Source organism: Actinia tenebrosa, unplaced genomic scaffold, assembly GCF_029948245.1.
Source record: "Actinia tenebrosa isolate PJP-AT-01 unplaced genomic scaffold, QUT_ActTen_1.0 PGA_scaffold11__36_contigs__length_13525064, whole genome shotgun sequence".
In the NCBI taxonomy this organism is placed as follows: domain Eukaryota; kingdom Metazoa; phylum Cnidaria; class Anthozoa; order Actiniaria; family Actiniidae; genus Actinia; species Actinia tenebrosa.
This window is the reverse complement of record NW_028292571.1, coordinates 6,785,426-6,806,607: the sequence shown is the minus strand read 5'-3', so window position 1 is coordinate 6,806,607 and position 21,182 is coordinate 6,785,426. Positions and strand designations below refer to the sequence as shown.

Sequence of the window (21,182 nt, the reverse complement as noted above, 5' to 3'; positions counted from 1 at the left end):
ACGACATCAACTATGATATTTTATAATGGTTCGAAAATCATAGTTACTGACAAGAAATAAATATTCCGGCTAATACTATATGATATAATAATAATTATATTGTTGGTATTATATTCTATGTTTCTAAGCACTAAAGTACATTTCTATTTTTGTTGATTATTGTTTTTGTTTTGTTTCTATAGTGAAGACAGTGATGATGAGGTTAGTATCTTTCTAACTCATGCCACATAAAACTGCAAATGTTTCATCTTATATTTCTATACAAGCTTTAATTTTTATTTTGTTCTGGTACACATGGGCAGATCCAGAGGTAGTGAGTGGATCCCCTTTTGCATGAATAAAAAAAGACAAATTGTAGCTCAAAACATGTTTAAGGGATTAACTTTCAATAAGCTTACTTGAAGCTCTCAAATTCAAATGCCATCAATTTGTTGTGCAATTTTTTCACGATTTTCCTATCTTTTATGGGTTTCCTGTGGTATTGTTGCAAAGTAGTGTGTAAAGGCTGGTTTAGACGGTACGATTTTTGCCTACGACTATCGTATACAACACGCTGGCGTCTGTCGTAGGTGAGTTGTAGGCTTGATTTACACGCTACGACTCGAGTTGTAGGATGGACGCGAGCATGTTGTATACAATAGTTGTAGGCAAAAATCTTACCGTCTAAACTGGCCTTAAAAGTCACCTCTTTTAAAATATCTTGAACCCACCCTTGGTGACCTTGATGCCCATAGATAGCTTGGCTACAGTAAGACAACAAGCTTAATCAAGAATGACCATCAAGTTCTGTGATCCCTATATCTTGTGTTTACATTTAGACTAATAATGAACAAGTGATTTCGTCAACAAGTTCTACTGAAGATCAACCAACACCTTACGAACACATAGAGGAAAATATTTACCTGATTGATAAGTAAGTTGGCTTACATTATTGAAAATCCTATATTATATTAAGCCTGGTTTTTATTTGTGACAAAAAAGACCTTTCCAGAATTCTCGTTAATGATCACAAAACCATGGTATTATGATATTTGTTTAAATTGCCCTCTTTTCCATATGGATATGTTCAAAGGCACTTTACAATGAGCTAGCTATGAATAAGAGGTGGTTAGTATGAGGTGTAGGCACTGAGGGTGGTCATTGCCAGGGTTTCTTTACGTCCTCAGACTGTAGTTCTTTTACGTCCCTCCAATATTGGCTAGTAATATTAATAATAATAACCTTATTTAACATGCAAAGTACACTTAGCTGACCGCTTATTTTCAGTGTAGTCCACAAATTAATCAACTGAAATGAAGAAATAGAAACATAAAGTGTGTTAAGAATCCCAACTGGTAAGGAGGCAAACCAGTTGGCTATTTACAAGCATGGTCGACAAACTAAATTTGAACTAATCAGAAATCAGGACAAATACAGTCTCAGCTAGTGCCCATAGCAGGACATGTCTACATGTATATGTATGGCTGTGACATATAGAATATTTTTTTCTTTGCCAGGAAAAAACACATTAATAAAGAAGTACGTCGTATGACATGTGAATGTTACACTGAACTTGGCAAGTACACATCTTAATTTGTTTTCTAAATCAGTGTTTAGTCTATTAAGTAATAAATTACTTCTGTTTGTGTATTTATAAGAACTTATTGAACGTTTTCTCAGTTGCGTGCACATCCAACTTGACAGGCCACAAATATGAAAATTCAGTAAAATTGAGAAGCCAGTTTTATATTAATTTAAAGATGAGAATAATCAACTTCATAAATAAAAATAATATAGGAATGTACATGTATGATAATTCTCATTATAAAGCTCCTGTTCAGGTATCCCTGCCCGTTAAGTTCCTAAATTTAGATGCGCACACAATCTTGAGAAAACAGTCTATTGAGCAACTGTTACACGAAAATTAAGTTTCAACATGTATATGCAATATCTATACAATTATCATTAATGTTTAGTTATTTTACTTTGAACAGAAGATAATGAAGATGTAGTTCCTTGTGGAGAAAACTGCTTAAACAGATTGCTGATGATTGAATGGTAAGAGTTTAAAGCTTACACTAGCTACTTTGCCTTTTTATTATGTTCATTTATAGTTTGCAATGCGAGAAACATATAGCTGTACAGCAGACTTCGATTTGCCCAGCTGTTTAATCAGTTTTTTTTTCTTCCTTTCTTTGTTAGCAACAACAGATGTTCATGTGGCAATCGCTGTACTAATAAAAGATTTCAACAAGTATGTATAACTACCTTAGTTTTTATTCCATTTAATAATATTGAGAGTATTACCTGTTGACCTTTATATCATTCTTGTTAATTAATTAATTTTCCCTTCATATTGTGGATGGCGAAGTCCACAAGCAAGCGAGTGATATAATGTGGCCATGAACATGGAAACACTTTAATTGATATCCAACAATTTTTTTTTTTTTTTTGGATTGACTTTAAATTGTATGATTCATAGCATACTATCAAAAGAATGACTATAAGTTAACCATCTTAAAAATTGTATGATTCAGAGTGTACTATAATTTATATTGTATGAGATATTTGCTGAACTTTAGGACCTTTATTGAGCTTTTTATGACTACAATTGGAGTAAAATAAGCCTGACATACCTGTTACTATAAATATTTTAAGCTAAAGACCTATATTTATATCTAAGTATCCACTTAATATTTATACTTATTTAGGTTCATTGTTATTATTTGTATTATATTTATATCTATGTTATTAATTGTTAAGGGCTATTGGTCATTCTTTTGGAAATGGCACTATATTAAAAATTAAAGTTATTATTATCATTGTTTATATCTAAATTATATATAAATTTCTTGTTTTGTTTTGAAGGGCTGCAAAGTGAAGATAGAAGTTTTAAAAACAGAAAAGAAAGGATGGGGACTGAAAACACTGGAGGACCTGGAAGAGTAAGATATCTTATCTTAGTAACAGGGCTCAAAATAGCGGCCTGCCAATGGTCAAATGGCAGGCCAAATTTCAAATGAATAATAAAAATGGCTTGCAAAATTTCCTTTACTATGGCAGACTACAATTTCTTTCTATTTCAAGCCCTGAATAAGAATTTAGGTCCTAAACTCTTCAGAAAAAGAGTTCTGAAAACCTCATTCAATACACAGTATTCCTACAGGGATCACATTAACGTAGAAATTGTGCATTTATATAAATTATCAGCAAAAAATGTGTTTCTCAATTTTGATGCTTTTCAGGGGGCACACTTTACTTGTGTCAACAAGGGCTTCTTTAATATTTGATAGCACCTGGGCACCCATAACATAATACTGCATGGACCCCAAAAGACCTCTTAACTTGGCTGCAATATGAAGTTCTTCCATTTCAGACCATGGGTCATTCTCAAGGGAATAGTTTTTTCCAGTTGTATATTAGAAGACACATGAATATGGATCCCACTGGAATGAAGAATCTTATTCCCCCAAAAATGGCTCATGCTCTGAAATTGAAAGACATCTTAGGCCCAGAGGTTCCAATAGAAAACTTCACCTCTCACCACTGGCTATTTTACAATAATACAATGAGGCCATATTAAATGAACCTACTTCAAAAATTGCTGAATTCCTGGTAGGCCAAAGATAGCTTAAAAGTATACGGGCCTTAATCACATGGTACCTTGTTCATTCCCATAAAAATGAAAGCCTTCTTTTAATCCAACATAACCATTTCCAGAAATGCTTTAGTCTTAGTATTGAACATTCCAATGAATATGGCTGCCTTGTGAGAAAGGCCCATTTCTTTGGAAGCTTAACGTACAGACACACAGTGCAACATTGAATCGCGCTCTACTCAAGATTGCAACATTGCAAGGAACAAATTTCATCGTGTGAATATGGCTGCAACATTGTGTGCAACATTTTAAAATTTCCAGCCAATCAGCTAGCACCAAATTTATAATTGCTGACCAAATATCTTAGCATAGCAGACTGACACAAGCAATATTGCTTGATTTTGTTGCAATGTGTGTCTTATATTTGTTCTCACATTTCTACCTAATTTTCCCCAGAAACCAATTTGTGATGGAATATTGTGGAGAAGTTATGAATTATAGAGATTTCATGAAAAGAGCAGAACAGTACGATCGACAGAAGCGCAAGCATTATTACTTCATGACTCTTAGAGCTGACGAGGTACGTAAATGAATCACTATACTCTGCCTGCGAAAGGATTTTGGTATTTCGAATTTAGTGTTCCAGCACTGTGCTGTGTAAAAACTAAAGCAGAAAGCAGTCATTTATCTGTAATTATAATTATAATAAAACAATATGTTTTTTGTTTGTTTATATTATAGATCATTGATGCAACTTTTAAAGGAAGTCTTTCTCGGTTTGTAAATCATAGCTGTGATCCAAACTGTGTCACCCAAAAGGTATTGATAGGAAAATATCATAGTATGCCCTTGGCTGGACATGAAACCATGTCCTCTGTATTCTAGTCTGGTGGGTTAACCACTACGCCACAAGCAACAAGCATGCTAGATAGAACATACCTCCCCATAGTCCTGCCTTTGACATGCACACATTCATTTTATAACATAGCCACTATATAACACACTCTGATTTGTTATTTAGAGTGCGCACACATGTATCTTAAAATCAATGGTGCACAAAATTATATGATCCAGGACACTGACATGATTGAGGAGTGCATGCTATGCAATGTAGATTCATTTATTTTTATTCTTAGCATGCTTCCATGGCATTTTGGGTGCACTTGGTTGGTCGCTTAAAGCTAGAGTATTACGCTTCCTTCATGCCTACCAACCTCCTGCATGCACCCAAAACTCGATGGAAGCAGGCTAATCAATTACCAATCCTTCATACATGTACTTTGGATACAATTCTCCAACTCAAAATCCTTAATCTTCTCTTACGATTGATTATTGACATTAAACTTTTTTTTTCTGGATTGCAGTGGACAGTAAATGGACTTTTACGAATAGGATTTTTTACTCTACGAAAAATATCTGCAGGAGAAGAACTAACATTTGACTATCAATTACAGAGATATGGGTAAGAATCTGGTCTATAAACTTAATATAAAACTCTTATTAACTGTTTGCAAGGCTCATACCATTAGTTATGGCCAACAGATTGGCCAATAGTCTCCTTCACAGTTCCCTGCGCCATCTTGAAAGGTAGCTGTGCCTTTGCATCGAAGCGAGACGAACGGTGAGCTTCCGGTGATAGAGACCTGTGAATAATTGTCCAAAAAAAATATCTCTATCATTGCAAGCTCACCGTTCGTCTCGCTTCAATTCAAAGGCACGGCTACCTTTCGTCTCGCTTCGATTCAAAAGCATGGCTACCTTTCAAGATGGCGCAGGGAACCGTGAAGGGGACTATTGTAGTTTGTGAAACTCAATCAGAGCTAGAAAGGTTTTGCTAAAAATAATGGCTGCTCAATAGATGATCACTGGTCACATCAGACTGATCAACGTGACCAGTCAAAGTGCCAGCTCAAGAGAGTCAATCAATATAAAGTTGTCCCAGCCTACAATAACTGTGTTGTGTGCTCCCATACATCCACAGTTGTTTCCTTTAATATAATTATTTTATTAGCTGGCTGAAGTTTCATAAATAAAAGATTTGCATTTTCCATTATCTGGCCATTATTTTAAGCATTAAGAACCTCCCTATACTACAGTATCATACCAATATATTATTTGTCTTACATGTACATATCCATGTAACCATTTTTGTTATTTACTCACATAGGAAAGTTGCCCAGACATGCTACTGTGAATCTCCTAATTGTACAGGTATTATTGGTGGTGAGAAACACACGCCACTCAAGAACGCAGTGGAGAGAATAGGTAAAGAATAACTACTAACTGATAATTCATAGTTAAATTTACAGCGCAGTTCTGGGAGAATAAGGGCACCACAGAGAGTTACAGTAGCTAATTTGGATAGGATCTCTACGTCTGTTTTGACTTCTCTATAATCCATGTACAAGTGCTCTTAAAACAGAGCTCTGATGGAGAGAAGGGGTAAAGTGTGCACTGTTGGCTTCCTTAGATATAAGCCACATAGCTGAAGAAACTACCAATGTTAAATATAGTTATTTCACCTTTTAGACTCTCAGAGAAAAAGTGAAACAATCTATTTTCGCTCTGCAATTTACGTTTATAAACAATACTTTGAATTACTGACCTTTGGATTTTTTCCAGTTATTCCTATTACATGATTTTTTCTGTTATTATGTTGAATTATTCCTATATAGTTACTCCATCGACTAGCTCTCCAAGAAGGAAGAGAAAACCTGGCAGGAGTTTGGTAGAAGACTTTGATGCATTTTCTGTAAGTTAAAGATTATTTTTTTCATACATGAAATTAGTATAGGAAATCACATGATCTCGAGTACAATTTGGAAATAAATAGACTCACGAGTAATGTTTTGAAAGTACTTGTAATTGCATGAGCCTTTAGGCAATTAATTCCAAATTGTACGAGAAGATCGTGTGATTTTTTGTTTATAGTTCACTCAAAAAAATTTCAGTAAAAAATGCGAAATGACGCCGTTCTTCTTTGTCTATTTGGCGGCCAATTTTCAGTCCATCGCGCAACTGAAATGCATAAAAAAGATTAGTTCTTACAGCTTTAAAATATTATTTATGTTTTTTATTAGTACAAAATAATTGTTTTGGCCGTGTTGCCATAGCGACTTAATTCGGTACTCCTAAGGAGTACAATTAACGTTATAATTGTACTCCTCTCGACCAATCAGAGTCGAGTAATTTTGTTGAGTGTACTATAAATGACAAAATATTCTAATTTTCAAAAGTATAATAATTCTTTTTTTCCAGATTGAAGAAGAGTTACAACGTCTTATTGGAGATCATTGTGGCATGTCCAATAGTGATCAAGCTCTCAATTTATCAAGGTTAATGGTTAGGGCAGAAACTATGCCACAACGAATAATGCTTTTGAAAGTTTTGCAGGTATGACGAGGAATGTTTTTTGTATTTAGCTTGAATATATTTATGCTACATGACTGTACATTTATGTTGTATGGCATTTAGATCAGTTCTGTGATTAGGATGCATTCTGAGCTTGGTAGTAAGCTTGCCTCTTTTCTTTCTTATACACTCTGATAACAAAGCTTTTGACAGGTTAATTAACAACAGAGTACTATTATTCAAATTTCATTCAAGATAACTGCCTACAGATAATATTCTGCTCATGCGCATTATGACGCAAAGCCGTTTTGCTGCAAATATTAGTCTTCTCATGTGCAGTAACGTTGCATTTGTCTACATTGTAGCTTGCTTCCCTTTGACTCTCCCTTTGAGAAGTTACATGGAAAATGACTTTTTTAATTGATGATTATCATAGTCTATTGCCCATTAACCAGTTGTGACTTTTGTCTCAATCAGCTCGTAGCAACGAAGACAGTCTGTGACAATCCCTTACACTTTATTACTAGATAATATCAGTACCTGTATGAGCCAAGAAAATTTGCTTTGTTTTTCAGAATACAACAGATCAGAATTGTCTTAAGGCATTCCTAAGATACCAGGGTCTTTCACTGTTGTGGAGCTGGATGGTTGATGCTGGTGCAAAACCAACTGGGAAACTGCAATATGAAGTAAGTGATTTGAATCACTTGTTGTGAAATGGATGGGAGGAATAGATGGATGGATAAGTGAATAAGAAGAAGGATGTAGTTATGGGTTATATAGAGGAGGATGGGTGAGTAAATGGATGGTTAGGTGGATGGGAAGTATAGATTGGTAGATGAGTGAATGAATCGATGGATAGATGGATGGATGAAAGGATGGATGGATGGGAGGAATAGATGGATGGGTAAGTGAATAAGAAGAAGAATGGAGTTATGGGTTATACAGAGGAGGATGGGTGTGTAAATGGATGGTTAGGTGGATGGGAAGTATAGATTGGTTGATAAGTGAAGGAATTGATGGATGGGTGGCAGGATGGAAGGAGGGAGGGAGGGATAAATGGATAGGGAGGTGAGTGGATAGATATATGGCACAATGAATGGATAATGAGGAAGAGATAGATGGATGACTGGGGGGTGAGAAGATGGAGGGAGGGATAGATGAGTGTGCAGGTGAATGGATGGATATATGAAACAATGAATGGATAAATGGATTTAAAGGAAGGGATAGATGGATGACTGGGGGGGGGGGTGGGTGAGAAGATGGAGGGAGGGATCGATGGATGAGTGGGGGGGGAGAAGATGGAGGGATGGAGGATCTTGACATTTCACAAAAATAATTCCACACCTTTTTTTCTGTCTAGCTTCTTTCGACGCTTAAATACCTACCAGTCAGCAACAAAAATCAACTGGAAGACAGTAAAGTGATCAAAGTTGTTAAAAAATGGGCCAACAAGGAAATGGCTGAGCAAGAAATGCCCTCTTCGTGTAGCAGCCAGGAAGAAAACCCTGAAGACATAGACCGTACCTTAACACAAGAAGATGTGGACTCCAGTTCATCTGAAAAGACAAAGAAAAAAACTGGCTTTGAAATTCAACTTTCAAGTCCTAGTTCTTGTGGGAAAGGGGTTTCTGAAGAGGAGATATCAAATATGGATTTAACAGGTGTTCAGTCTGACAATAAAATGGGGGAAACAAAAGAAAGAGCTGACAAATCTCCTGATGATCTCTCTGAAGATGACACCAAGTCCACTGAGGATGACCAGTCTGTTGTATCAGAAGATGGAGATGTTGGGCCGATGGCTTTTGATTTATTAAAACAATGGAGTAGTTTAAAGGTACAGTATTACAGGTTTTCCTTTGGATTTTTAGTTATATCAACATGACTCGTCTTCAAAAATTGGGGATGCTAGTCGGAATTTTTGAAAATGACTCCTGAAAGGTATTGTAACTAAGTCATGTCCACGTGGGGCATGGCAAGTAATGTTTTTTTCCCTTAACGAAACAACTCGAAAGCCATAAACAAATAAACAAATATGAATATCCTGAATTACAGCTGTCATTCTGACACTCATTACCTGATCTTGGGCAGAGTGAGTACCATATGTCCATGAAAAACGTTGTAAAAATTTGCACAAATTAGTAAGTTCAGTAGATCTTAGTAGACCGTAAATCTACTAAACTTACAGTAGCACTAATTTGTACAATTTTGTTAGTTAACTTTTTCATGGTATGCATTCTATCTTATTTACTGACAAACACCCTAAGAGTAGCCTGTGTGCAGCCGAACTAACTAACTGTTAAGTCCAAGAGAAAAGTCCGGCAGCACGCAGGCTACCTAAGAGGTCCTTTTTAAATTTGCAGCACCCTTTAGCTTAGCATTACCAAATACCAAATTTGGAACTGGGCATCCATGCCCTTTTCGAATCACTGTTTCCTCCCCCACCCCACCGCCAATTTTTATTTTAAAAAATCATTACATTTTTCTTTAGCTTTTAGTTCATATTTCATTTAGATTATTTATTTTCTTTCTTTTCTTATTCTTTCATTGCTATAGAAAAACTTTAGGATACCATTGGTGAGTAGGTCCTACGATTTTGTTCTCTTAATCATGTGTTACTGTACGAATTGCCTATGATTCTAAAATTTAGCATGTAAAACAGTATCATAAACTGTGTATGACATATTTTTCATTTTTTCATTAGATTAAAAAGCAGACTGAAGTGGTTGTTGCAACAAGCAGTACAGAGACACCAGGTAACCATGGAAACTTCTCTTGTTATACACAAGGGGCAGAGACATGATGCATTCTAGTCTAGCTTGCAATACAAAAACAAAATATTGTTTATCAAAGTATATGTAGGGTTGTTTGTACCCAAGCAAGACCAGAATGCATCTTGTTTGTTAAACTGAGAAAAGGCTAGTGTCATGCTACTTAACGTTACTGACAACCCTCAAAAAATTCTCAAAAGTTTCAGTAAAACGTGAATCATATACCACTATTTCGACTTGTTTTCCTTTGCAAGTGTGCTAAACTTATAGTTTTTTCCATGAAAGGTATCAGGTATAAAATTTTTGCATATTATATGGTCAGCTACAGAACGACCCCAATATGTATATGTAATAGGACTCCATGCTGTCCAATTAAGAAATAATTGGACAAGGAAAATTCCGAGGACTGACAAAATTGGATGAGGCCATAGGCCGAGTCCTATTTGGCAGTCAGAGGAATTTTTCGAGTCTAATTATTTCTTGATTGGGGAGCATGAAATCCCATTACTTATTAATTATATAGCTGCCTAATTAATCCCATATCAACAAGACCTGTTCAATTAATGATGGTAATTGAGCTGAGTGGAGTGCAATTTGGACCAAAATCATACGAGTGATTACAAAATTGCATGACCGCATAGCGGGAGTGCAATTTGTTAATCACAAGTATGATTTTGGTCCAAAATTGCATGACACGAAGTTCAGTTACCACTTAATCATATCCTTATCATACACAAGAAAAAGACATAATAAAGAGTGCAGAATAATCAATTTAATGTAGTAGAAGATCGAAATGCGAACAAAAAAAAACATCTAAAAAAATGTTTTTGTTGATTTTTTTGTTTTATTTTGTTAAATAAATAAAAAATTTTTTTAGGATGCGATTAAGAGCTCCTAAGGATGCGATTTGGGAATTAATTGCACTTCTTTGAACCAATCAGATTGCAGGATTTGGTAGTGATTACAAAAAGGATGTAATAAATCATGTAATTTACCAACAGCCATTATAATATTATATTAATTATTGAAATCATTTAACGTCAACTTCATAATCACATTTTATATTTTTCCTCTCGCAGGCATTCTGAATAATTCTGATCGGGAAGCAAGGTAATTGTCAAGCAAAGTATTTATCAAATACATTTTTTCTAATATAATTATGATAAATATATTATTAAAATTACATAATTTTTATCCCTCTGATTATCTAGAGTATTCAAATGTGTACGCTTAAAATGCAAACTAAAAAAGTGCTCATTGAGAAAGAAAAGTAAAGGCAGCAAGACAGTGAAGGATAAGGACAGGAAGATAAAAGTCACGAGTTCTAAAAGCAGGAAAGACAGAGATAGAAGGAGGAAGGCAAATAGGTACAAAGTAGTTGACAGCTTTGAGATTTTTCTTTTCCTGTTTTCGTGAACGATTCTTTGCATAAAATCAGCGTACATGTCTTTGCAAGACAGCAGATTAATGGCCTTCATTTTTTTATAAACGGCAAACGAGCCTGTTACCTTTATTGCTGGCCAAGTTTCCTGTTGGAGCTACCTTTGATATGAAATCTTCTGAGCTTCTTTTAAATTTTCGTCTAATTTTTCCACGAGGCAGTTAGGCAACTGAAGAATATGTGCTGTCTGTCACGTACTTTGTAATGCAGCATTGGACTAGAGCTTTTAAGTTGTGACGTATTTCCGTGTCCAACTGCCCACAAAAACCGCTAACAAAATTTTTTTTCAATGATTTAACCTCCGCCTGAAGCGATTGAGAACTTTGGACAACAAATCATATCTTTTCCCGGATTTCGTTATTCCATACGATATCGTCACATTTAAACTTTGCTACGCATCTTGTCACGAACTATTTCACGTAACGCAACCAAGTAACGCACTTTATTTTCTTCCCCAGTGTTGTCGTAAGTCAACCAGACTCTTCAGGGAACATCGAGGAACCTCAAAAACCTACCGAAAATACTTCTTTCACCCCTCCTCCTTTAATGTCCGTAGAAGTGCCTCCCATCAAATCTCAAGGAGATCCATCGAATCGAGGGGAAGACGAGTCATCACAGGATCCAAGTTCTTCTCAGGAGAAATGTCAAACCATCCCCACCATCTCCCCGGAAGGGAGTGAATCTCGACATCAAGTGTTTGGGTATAAGCAGAGAATGGGGAATGGAGTCGGGGATCAAAGATTTGGATCACCCTTCGGTTCTCAGTGGCCTTCGACGACGAAGTCGAAAAAGCACGGAAAAAAATCCAAATGGAAAAATCTGCAGCAGTTTACGCCTCAGCAAGGAAGTCCTCAGGGTATCCCCGTGAACATCAACCCTGATGGAGTAAACTGGCAAGGGGACCAGGCGGCACCGAACTGGCAAGGCCCTTTACAGCCTTGGCAACAAGGGCCCCAAGACCAAGCACCCTCGTTTTATGGTCCCTCCGAGCCTTTGCCATTCCAACAAGGGCAGTTCAACCAGCCACCTCCTGGTAACATGACGCCTTGTGGAATTCCTCCACCCAATCTTCCACTTCCTCCAAATTTCCCTCGTAACATTCCACCACCCAATTACCCTCCCCCGTCACAGCCAGTGCCGTTCACGTCACCACCATACCAGAGGCCCCCTCCTAACATGGCTGGGATGCCCTCCAACATACCGCCAGGAGGTCCTCTCATGTCCTCGTTTCCAAGCCAACAACCAATGATCCAAACCGCGCAGCAAAACGTCTTCATTCCTTCATATCCAGCTCCGCTCCAGGTCCCTTTTCAGTCTTTTAACACACAGGTTGACCAACCTGTTCAATTCAACGCCCCTCAATCGAATGCTTCTCCTTCAAAGGGAAGTATTAGCCAACCGGCAGGAGGCCTTGGAAACGTCAAAGATACGCACCATATGTTGCAAAACCAACAAGGTGGCAAACTAAACGAAAACTTGGTTAATAACGGATCTCGGAAGACAAATTCTAGAGATTCGTCGCTATCGCCCTCCAAGCCTAAAAAACCTAATACAAACCTACCACCGAATTGGAAAACAGCCACAGACCCTCAAGGCAACGTTTATTATTATCACACCGTCACTAGGTAAGAGGACTCATACTTAATTTTGTGTAGAATATTCATGTGTTCAAGTGAGGTTCTGTGGAATTTCAGACTGTTCGTATTTGGACGAAATACCTTAAGAAAGTCTAGAACTACGAGTACATCGTAAGGTCTTGCAAACAGGTCGCTAATTTTGCGATTGAGAGTTTATTTTAGAGCGCAACGTTGAATCATGATGTCGTGTGTATACACCTAATTGAAAAAACGGAGTCGGGTTCGAGAAGGCCATATCATCGAAGCTAAGACCGAAAAGGAATTTGGGTACTCCGAAATGTGTATTATATTTGCATATAGACATGTAAAAATGCACAGCAGAGCAAGTCGGTCGACCTAGATTAACAACATGCCAAAGCCATGATGCATAAAATGTGCACAGGAAGGGAAAACTGCCACACGCATAAAGTTAGCATAATTGTTTGTCTTCCCATGCTCCCCTTCGGTCTTAGCTTTGATGATATAACCTTTTTTTGAACCCGATAACGGGTGTAATTAGGTGTAAAATTGTTTGTTTCAAAGACTTCGCCTTTTCTTTTATTATCATTTAGACAAACCCAGTGGGAAGTACCAAGAGAAGAACCACATGACATGGACCTAGACACGCCATCAGATGAAGTGAGTTATTGAATGTTTTCATGTAAAGGGTTAAAGTTGCATTGGCTAATTATGAGGGCAAAATTCTCTCACTCCGATTGGCTGTTCAAAATAGCAAAATTCGATCTTTCTGTTTGGCTGTTCATAATAGCAAAATTCGCTCATTCCGATTGGCTGTTCAAAATAGCAAAATTCGATCTTTCCGATTGGCTGATTGTGAGGGCAAAATTCATTCCGATTGGCTTATTGAGAGGGCAGAATTCGTTCATGTTGATTGGTTGATTTAAGGGTAAAAATTTGATTGTTCTAATTAGCTGATTCCCTTGTGTTTGAAATTTCGTATAAATGTGGGAAACGGGTTAAACATACCGTCCCGTGACCGTGCTGCGTCTGACCATTTTCATTGGCTGAGCAGTGTCTTCGTGCGCTGTGATCGGCTCAAAGGATGTTGTAAACGCCGTGCCTTGACGTTTCATGACAAGACCTCTTTAGCTTGGGCGTAATGTTTCACCATTTCAGATAACGTGTCATTCATTCCCAACAGTATTATTTCTTTGTTTAATGGTTGCGCATGAGAAGACACATGAATATGGGTACAACTCAAACAAATAATTTTATTCTCGAGAGAAACTCACATGGTCTGAAATGGGCAAACATTACACCCAAGCTAAAAAGATACCTCCATTGAGCATGCTTTCATACCTTAGCATTTTGAGTCTCCCAAGATCTGACTTTAAAACCATGCATCCCACTTGTGTCCTGTTTGATACTACCATGACTGACGCTTATTTTCTGCACTTCTAATAGGAGCCTTTGTTCAAAAAGAAGAAACCAAGAACACCAAAAACTCCCCCAGGGACACCCCCCAGGAGTCCTACATTGACCTTCACGACTGCTGCTGCCGATACCACACAAAACAGAGGCTCTGTATTAGCATCCCCTGAACTAATGTCTTTGAACCCTGAAGGACAAAAACAAAAAATTAAAGACACCTTTAGAATGAAGGTATGGTTACCAGTTAATGCTATTTTTCATTCTGGTGATGACTTTCACGATAATAGCCGAAACGTCAATGACACCTTTTCATCTACAGGTGGAAACCATATGCTCGTGTAGTTAGACATCAGACATAAGATTTCTCTTATAATAAAATAAAATAAATCTATATTCAGGGCCGTAGCCAAACCGAATTGTTTACCAAGGCAAATGAGCAACTAGGGGGGTTCAGAAAATTTTGAAATTGAGACCCTCGCAAAATGCGGCAAAAGTTGTACCACTACGCCACCCATGCCATCCAGAGACGTTAGAGCGCTTTTCGGGTTCCCCGACGACTTTTAAGCTCAATTTATGTTTTTCTTTCTTTCTTTTTATTCATTAGTTATCGAACGTGGTGGTGAATTGCCTGAACCCATACTACAAAGTAGACTGTAAACAAGGCAGAATTACCAACGCCGACGATTTTAAATATTTAGCCCGAAAGGTAGGGGGAATTTATGTAATTTATGTCTTCACTCGAAAATATTCTGCCTTTAAAATAACTGGATAAGAGCACTCAAACTGAACTGTCTCTTTTTTTTTAGCTTACCCATGGTCTCATGACGAAAGAACTCCAGCACGTGAAGTCAGAGGAGTTCCTCCAGTGCAACGACTCTGTTAAAGTTAAGACAAAAGAATACATCCGCTCTTACATGAAGAAATTCGACGAAATGTATAAAAGATGCTAGCAGATAATCTTTTTAGGTCACTATTTTAATTGTCTGTTTTATCACCACTGTTTTTAGCTAATTAACTTTTACGTCTGATAGTATTGCTTCCACACAAATCTTGAAGGCCGTCTCTGTAAAGAGGCTCCATAAATTCGTATCTCTAGAAGACGGAAAGGATTGGTTCTCTAACCAGGTCCACTGGTCAGACACATCCTTTCTTGATCAAGGCAATGAAAATAGAGAATTTTCTTTGATATACTAAAAGGAAAGGGATGTCATTCTGAATAGGCATCTGTATTTGTTGACTTCAAGGCTCGGGTCAAACGTCGAACTTAACATGAGCCTTATGCATTAAATAATAAGATGAGGATCTTTGATGTCATTACCTTTGGCTCGTGTGAGGTTCAACGTTTGGGAAGGCATCATTTATGGATATACACTTTACTGCGGACCATACACGTTATTCTTCCCTTTGCAGACCACGTGTCATTCCCTAGAGTATCATTTCTTTGTTTATTGGTTGTTCAGGAGAAGACACATATATGGATACAACACAAACAAAGAATCTCGTTGTCAAGAGAACGACACATGGTCTGAAAAGGGAAAACATTGCACCCGAAAAAATAAGGTCAATTGAGGTGAAGCTGCTTCACTATAACAGTAGTCTTACCTTTTAGATCTTTATCCTACTCCATGAAATCTGTCATATGCAAGTATTTATTGATGCTTCCCTTAATGGTGATGGATGCAATGGGTTGAATGATTATCACTTGTGTGACGACTGTAGGAGCAGTAGGTTTTACACTTCTTGACATACCTGTGGCATCCAGCCTCCCCCCCCCCCCCCCCCCAAAGGTACCTAGGTCAGAAGCTAGAATTTCCCTTAGGGGTAGGGGTGGGGGGAGTAAGTGTCCAATGACTGATGTCTTAATTTTATCTTTTTTCTTAATTTTATCTTTTTCTATCATTGTGAAAGCCAGTGTCGATATTTTTTACTCTCTTAATCATTAGGTGTACATCATTTTTCTTCCCTTTTCTCGCCCAATCAGATTTATATTATTCTTGTACATATGTACAGCTTTCTTTTAAAGTTTTAGTTATTTTAATAGTTGAATTTTTAGAATTTTAAGTATATTGTTACTATCTTACTATGTTGTCTTTGATATGGAAATATTTGATCGTGTAATAAGATAACCCCATCTGAACATCCCCTTTTGAAGGCCCATAGTCACGAATTTGCTGCCCCTTTTATAATTTTTAAAATATTAATCTTTTTTTTTTTTTAACATTTAAAATTTAGGATTTTTTTACATATTTGTAGTAGGATTGAAGAGTACAAACGCTAGAGTAAAGTCATTAAACCCGTGAAATAGATTTTAGACTAATACACTTTTGTAGACCCTAATTCCTTTGTTTTCGTTTGTCTATTTGACTATTACACGTTGACTAGTATTTTTTTATTTCACGGGTTAAATGCCTTTACTCTAAATCCCTTCACTCTAATCATACAGCTTAATTAGCAGTAAACCGTACCAAACAGTGTTCGGTGTTTTTTGTATGTCTAATTAGTGCTGTTTAATACTATTTATTGCAAAATGTTGCTAGCTTTTATTATTTGTACTCTAGTCATTGTTTTTTTGTTTTGTTTTGTTTTGGATTTTTGTTTTGTTGTCGTTAAAACAACTACGATAACGTGGCAGCTTTGGCAAATAAAAATCATCTTGAGTGACTGTGGTTCTTTCAAAATTCCTTTGAAATAGCTAATCTTTACATTCTTAAGCACACTTATGAAAATGGATTGTATCATTTCTCTTCTATCGTTGTTAATAAACTATATGAATATTATAACAGCAGTATTTCGTATCTGTAGAAAGAGTTGTCTGATGAAAAGGCTGTGGCATTAAAGTATGATACAGTCTGCGTCAGTATGGCTGGTATGCGCTTCTTTTGAGATGTTTTGACTGAGAAAAGATAGTATCCTTATCGCATGGGTCGTTATTTGTAGCGAGGGTTGGTGATAATCAGGACACCGTTAGGTTTTGCAGTTCCCTGCTAGCAGAGCCTATTTTCCTTTTGTTTTGGTTGAAAGAAGGGAGAAAGAGAAGAGAGTGCTAGAAGGGAAGTTTTGCAGAGTCAAGAAAACTGAAAAAACCTTGAAATCAAGGAAGAGACCTAAAAAACTTTACTGCGATGTCCAGGAATCAAACCCCGAGGACACCACCAGAGGTAAGAGGCCAATGAAATAACCGCTACACGTAGATAGCTCATTATTGAAACGCTCAAACTTGTTTTAAAAGTCTAGGCATTTCGTACCCGAAATGTGCTGAGAATTAGAAGAATCACACACCTTTTCAGGCACCCCAGTCCTTCACCTTTCTTCCCCGTAGTGGGGAGGGGTAGGGAGCCGCTGTACACATGCTAATACGAGTAATACACGAGTAACACTTTTCTTTTCCTTTTATTGAAAATTCTAGATTCATATATTAATCAAACCCGATATTTTTTTACATATATTTTACTCTGTGCGCACCGAACTTTCAAAGTCGTTTACCGACCACATTAAAATGGAAAATTTTCTTCCAAAGCGCTAAAATTTTCAAATTCATAAAATTATTTACATCGTCTTATGGTTTTGCTAAAAGCGAAGAAGATATTCATAAAAATGATTTCCGACTCATTTGGGGCGGAAACCATTCGAAAGGCACAGTTCATTGTAAACTATCAGACACTCGCTATATCTGTTAAACTGATTCCATACAAGTCGTAGTTTTCGCTCCTTTGTGGGTTGCGGTCGCTCAACAAGGTGTGTGAGCGATATCCAGAATCGACAGGAGAGCACAAAGACCTAATTGTGGAATCAGTCTATATATCTGTTTGAATAAGTTTTTAAATCTTCACAGTAAAAAGACACCCTTCCCGATGTTCAACTTAAGACTGACAACAACTCCGCGGTGCTGGGGAGGAAATATCGCTTTATCGAAAAAACCCTTTTTAACCCGTCTCCAAATCCAGCGCATCCTCTGGAATCCCAGTTACCCACGCAGCCGCTATTAGTGTCGTCACGCAACGCTCACTCTCCTGCTTAGCTTTGGTGAGTGAGTTTTGTGACGAACGGCTAGCAGCGGCGTAGGAGTCTACGGGTTCCCGAGGATGAATTCAGCCTTAATGAAAGCACTTGCCCAACGAGGGAGTTACCACTTTGGAAGGGCAAATTTAATATCTACTACATAGGTGTAAATAAGTCAGGTGCCTTCAAACCACGTGCGTCCCCAAGTCAAGCGTCCAAAGTACCTCCAAATTGTCTCAGTCATGTTTCTAAGTCAAGTGATTATTACATCCCATAATATTAACCAAGACCATGCACTCTTGTTATTATTGTATTATTAAATTGCGACATATAAAATATTTATAATATTTATCAAATATCTATAAATATCCCGAAAATTATTTGCTTTACTTAAACAAAATACCATAAAAATAAATTATATCCTTTGAAGATATGGCAAATGTTTTCCCATTTTAAACCTTTTGTTGAAATGTTTTTGCTTTGTTGGCATCCATATTAATGTATCTACGAGTTATACTATCAAAGAAAGAAATAATACTTAGGAGAATTGACATGTGGTATCGAATCAGTTCATTGCGTTTGGGTCAACGTTTTCTCATTTTCTGCACTACATGTCTATCCCTGTTTTTATGTTGCTCGGAAATATATTAAATGATAGTAAGTGTATGTTCTTCTGGAGGTCTTCGAGGGTTCAAACCCTGTCAGGAACTAGGATTTTCTATCGTAGAAAATTATCGATGAGAAAGTCGATCACTTGGAAGAGAAATGAACACCGAAACCAAAGCCAACGAAATCGTTTTCACGAGGTTTAAGTAGGAAAACACTCTCTCTATGATCAAACCTCTATAGACTTTTTTCTCAGCGTTGCTAACACATCCAAGTCAAAAAAAATACATGAAGCCACCAAGCCGATACTGAAAGACTGTGATGACATCGAGCAAAAACATTTACATTGTAGTCTCATTACGAAATCTTCATATTTTGGTTTTCTGGTCAGGTATCGTCTCTTCAGTACTATTAATGTCGTCACACAACGCTCATTCCCCTAATAGTGTTGCGTGACGACAGTAATAGCGGCTGCGTAGTAGACTGCGTCAGATAACGATAGTATGCGTATACAACATTGAGAAGAAGGCCCACTGCATTACACGCAGTAAAAGCTTCAAATTAAATAGCATGCATTTGTAATTCATTTACTAATTCTGTGATGACTTTTTGCTTCCGAAGAACGACATCAAACCCATACCTCCAAAATCTTCAAACGCAAACGCCTTATTAATTTTTTCAAGGCGTTCTTCGGATTTTTGGGTGCTGAGCACCTGAGAGGGAGTCCCTCCTGAAGTACTAGAAGAAGGCTTTTGGGACCACATTCCTCGAACGCCCGCTAAGGAGCTTAGTCGTGTACCCGAAAATAGCCCCTTGGAGGGTCCTTGAAAAGGCTGTTGTCCACTGAAAAATGATCCGCTGGCATCAAAATGTGAAGGAGATGGCGGTGATTGACCTGGTCTAGCTGCCAGTCCTAAATCAATACTTGAAGCCCGTTCCATTCTGCCCGGTGGGGGGACTGGGACGGCACCTATGTGTGACCTTTGTACCAAGTCAGTCAAGCTACCGAGACTTGGTCTTCGAGTTAAACGACCAAAGATTCCTCCCGAGACAGGAGTTTGAGCATTTTGGGTCAAGTCATTTAGGTTTCCACTGCTGTTACTGCGTTGCAACCGGTTACCCAAACCAAGGTTGTTATAGCTCCCCACTAAATCATTAGACGAGCTCATCGATTCCAGATCCCCACTGCTTGCTCTCCGCCTCAGTGTCGGTAGGCTACTATTGGGAACCTCGGATGAAAAGTTTCCTCGATAACCACTCTCCGTAACATCTAAGCTACGACGCTTTGGATCCAATCCAGACGAATCTAATTGCTTTAGGTTAGTTCCACTAGACGTACGACCAAACCCACTAGGGTTAAGTGGGCCGACTGAGGTAGAGAAGGTTGTAGAGGTACTACTGGTTCCTGCGACTGTAGCAATAGGACGTGGATTAGACATACTAACATTAATTCCACTAGACCCTGCAAGAAGTCTAGTTAAAATTCCCCCGCCTATATTACTAGATCCTCCAGCTACTGATAACATAGAGAGGGTATTAGGAGGAGTAACTGGTGGGCTATCATCTTCTGGTATGGCTTCGGGACCATTCTTTCCCTCCTTTTCCTTCTCGCTGAAGTAATTCGCTAAATTCCTCAGCGATTCTGCTCTCCTGGGTTCTTTAACCGAAGCCTCTTCGCTAGCTTTCTGAAGCACTTCTGCGAGGACCTGCCCGACGGATGACTTTCCAGACGTCGTTACGGACGGGGAATTAAGAAGCTGAGAAAGGATACCCGCTGTCGCCGACCCACGACGACTACCAGCATGGATCCCTTTCTCGTGGACTAACGAGGTTAACGTAAGGGTCGTAGGAGGCTCACGGCGGTGTTTCTGTGCTTTTTCATCCATAGCTATTGGTGTAACATCTTCCTGGGTTGTGGATCTTATTCGCATTTGAATAGGCTGGTCGTCATCTGTGTCTACTTCGCTCATATCGCTCACATCGCTGTGTTCTTTAGAGTGTTTTCCATCAGAGGTGGTCTGTAAGTCTCCCTTTACATGTACTCCAGGTCTTTCTTGTTCTAGATTCATGGTGGGCGATGCTAACTTCTTCCACTGTTGCAAAGTAAGAGAACCTACATAAAGAACGGAATCAGTTACTTTATATTTTTGTCATTTTTCACATAAAAGCTTATTATCGGGACAAAGACAGGCTCCCACTTAGCTGGGAGATATGGTACAGGTTAATACGGTTTATCCGATATTATTTGAAAACGGAACCCGCCACTGTATGTTTTAAACATTTTTCCACGTTATCCACATCGGCATCCCATAATTCAAGATGGCCACCATATCCGTAAACGTCTGTTTCCTCTAAGCCCAGGAAATGCAATAACACAATAGTCCCCTTCACAGTTCTCTGCGCCATCTTGAAAGGTAGCCGTGCCTTTC

At 37.9% G+C, this 21,182-nt stretch overlaps 2 protein-coding genes and 1 long non-coding RNA gene across 3 annotated transcripts in view; 1 reads left to right on the top strand and 2 right to left on the bottom strand.

Moving 5' to 3' along the window:
• LOC116289317 (histone-lysine N-methyltransferase SETD2) overlaps positions 1-16,928 on the top strand; it is a 31,256-nt gene extending 14,328 nt beyond the window's left edge. Inside the window, exons 3-24 of the mRNA XM_089027570.1 lie at positions 183-201; positions 819-913; positions 1,497-1,555; positions 1,974-2,037; positions 2,182-2,233; positions 2,848-2,924; positions 4,034-4,157; positions 4,319-4,396; positions 4,942-5,039; positions 5,745-5,842; positions 6,253-6,329; positions 6,836-6,970; positions 7,504-7,617; positions 8,292-8,765; positions 9,485-9,505; positions 9,633-9,684; positions 10,779-10,809; positions 11,599-12,765; positions 13,329-13,395; positions 14,182-14,379; positions 14,753-14,854; positions 14,955-16,928. Of these exons, the coding sequence (XP_088883696.1) occupies positions 183-201; positions 819-913; positions 1,497-1,555; positions 1,974-2,037; positions 2,182-2,233; positions 2,848-2,924; positions 4,034-4,157; positions 4,319-4,396; positions 4,942-5,039; positions 5,745-5,842; positions 6,253-6,329; positions 6,836-6,970; positions 7,504-7,617; positions 8,292-8,765; positions 9,485-9,505; positions 9,633-9,684; positions 10,779-10,809; positions 11,599-12,765; positions 13,329-13,395; positions 14,182-14,379; positions 14,753-14,854; positions 14,955-15,098 (3,346 nt within the window). The 3' untranslated portion in view covers positions 15,099-16,928. The remainder of the gene's footprint in view (positions 1-182; positions 202-818; positions 914-1,496; positions 1,556-1,973; positions 2,038-2,181; positions 2,234-2,847; positions 2,925-4,033; positions 4,158-4,318; positions 4,397-4,941; positions 5,040-5,744; positions 5,843-6,252; positions 6,330-6,835; positions 6,971-7,503; positions 7,618-8,291; positions 8,766-9,484; positions 9,506-9,632; positions 9,685-10,778; positions 10,810-11,598; positions 12,766-13,328; positions 13,396-14,181; positions 14,380-14,752; positions 14,855-14,954) is intronic.
• On the bottom strand, positions 6,196-11,438 carry LOC116289318 (uncharacterized). The gene is made up of 5 exons (XR_004196324.2): positions 11,208-11,438; positions 8,456-8,487; positions 8,276-8,336; positions 7,469-7,605; positions 6,196-6,327 (listed from the first exon to the last, which is right to left on the bottom strand). It is a non-coding gene; the product is annotated as an uncharacterized LOC116289318 (long non-coding RNA).
• Positions 16,929-17,519: 591 nt separating the features above from the next.
• LOC116308001 (uncharacterized) overlaps positions 17,520-21,182 on the bottom strand; it is a 50,231-nt gene continuing 46,568 nt past the window's right edge. Inside the window, exon 16 of the mRNA XM_089027319.1 lies at positions 17,520-20,866. Within this exon, the coding sequence (XP_088883445.1) occupies positions 19,344-20,866 (1,523 nt within the window). The 3' untranslated portion in view covers positions 17,520-19,343. The remainder of the gene's footprint in view (positions 20,867-21,182) is intronic.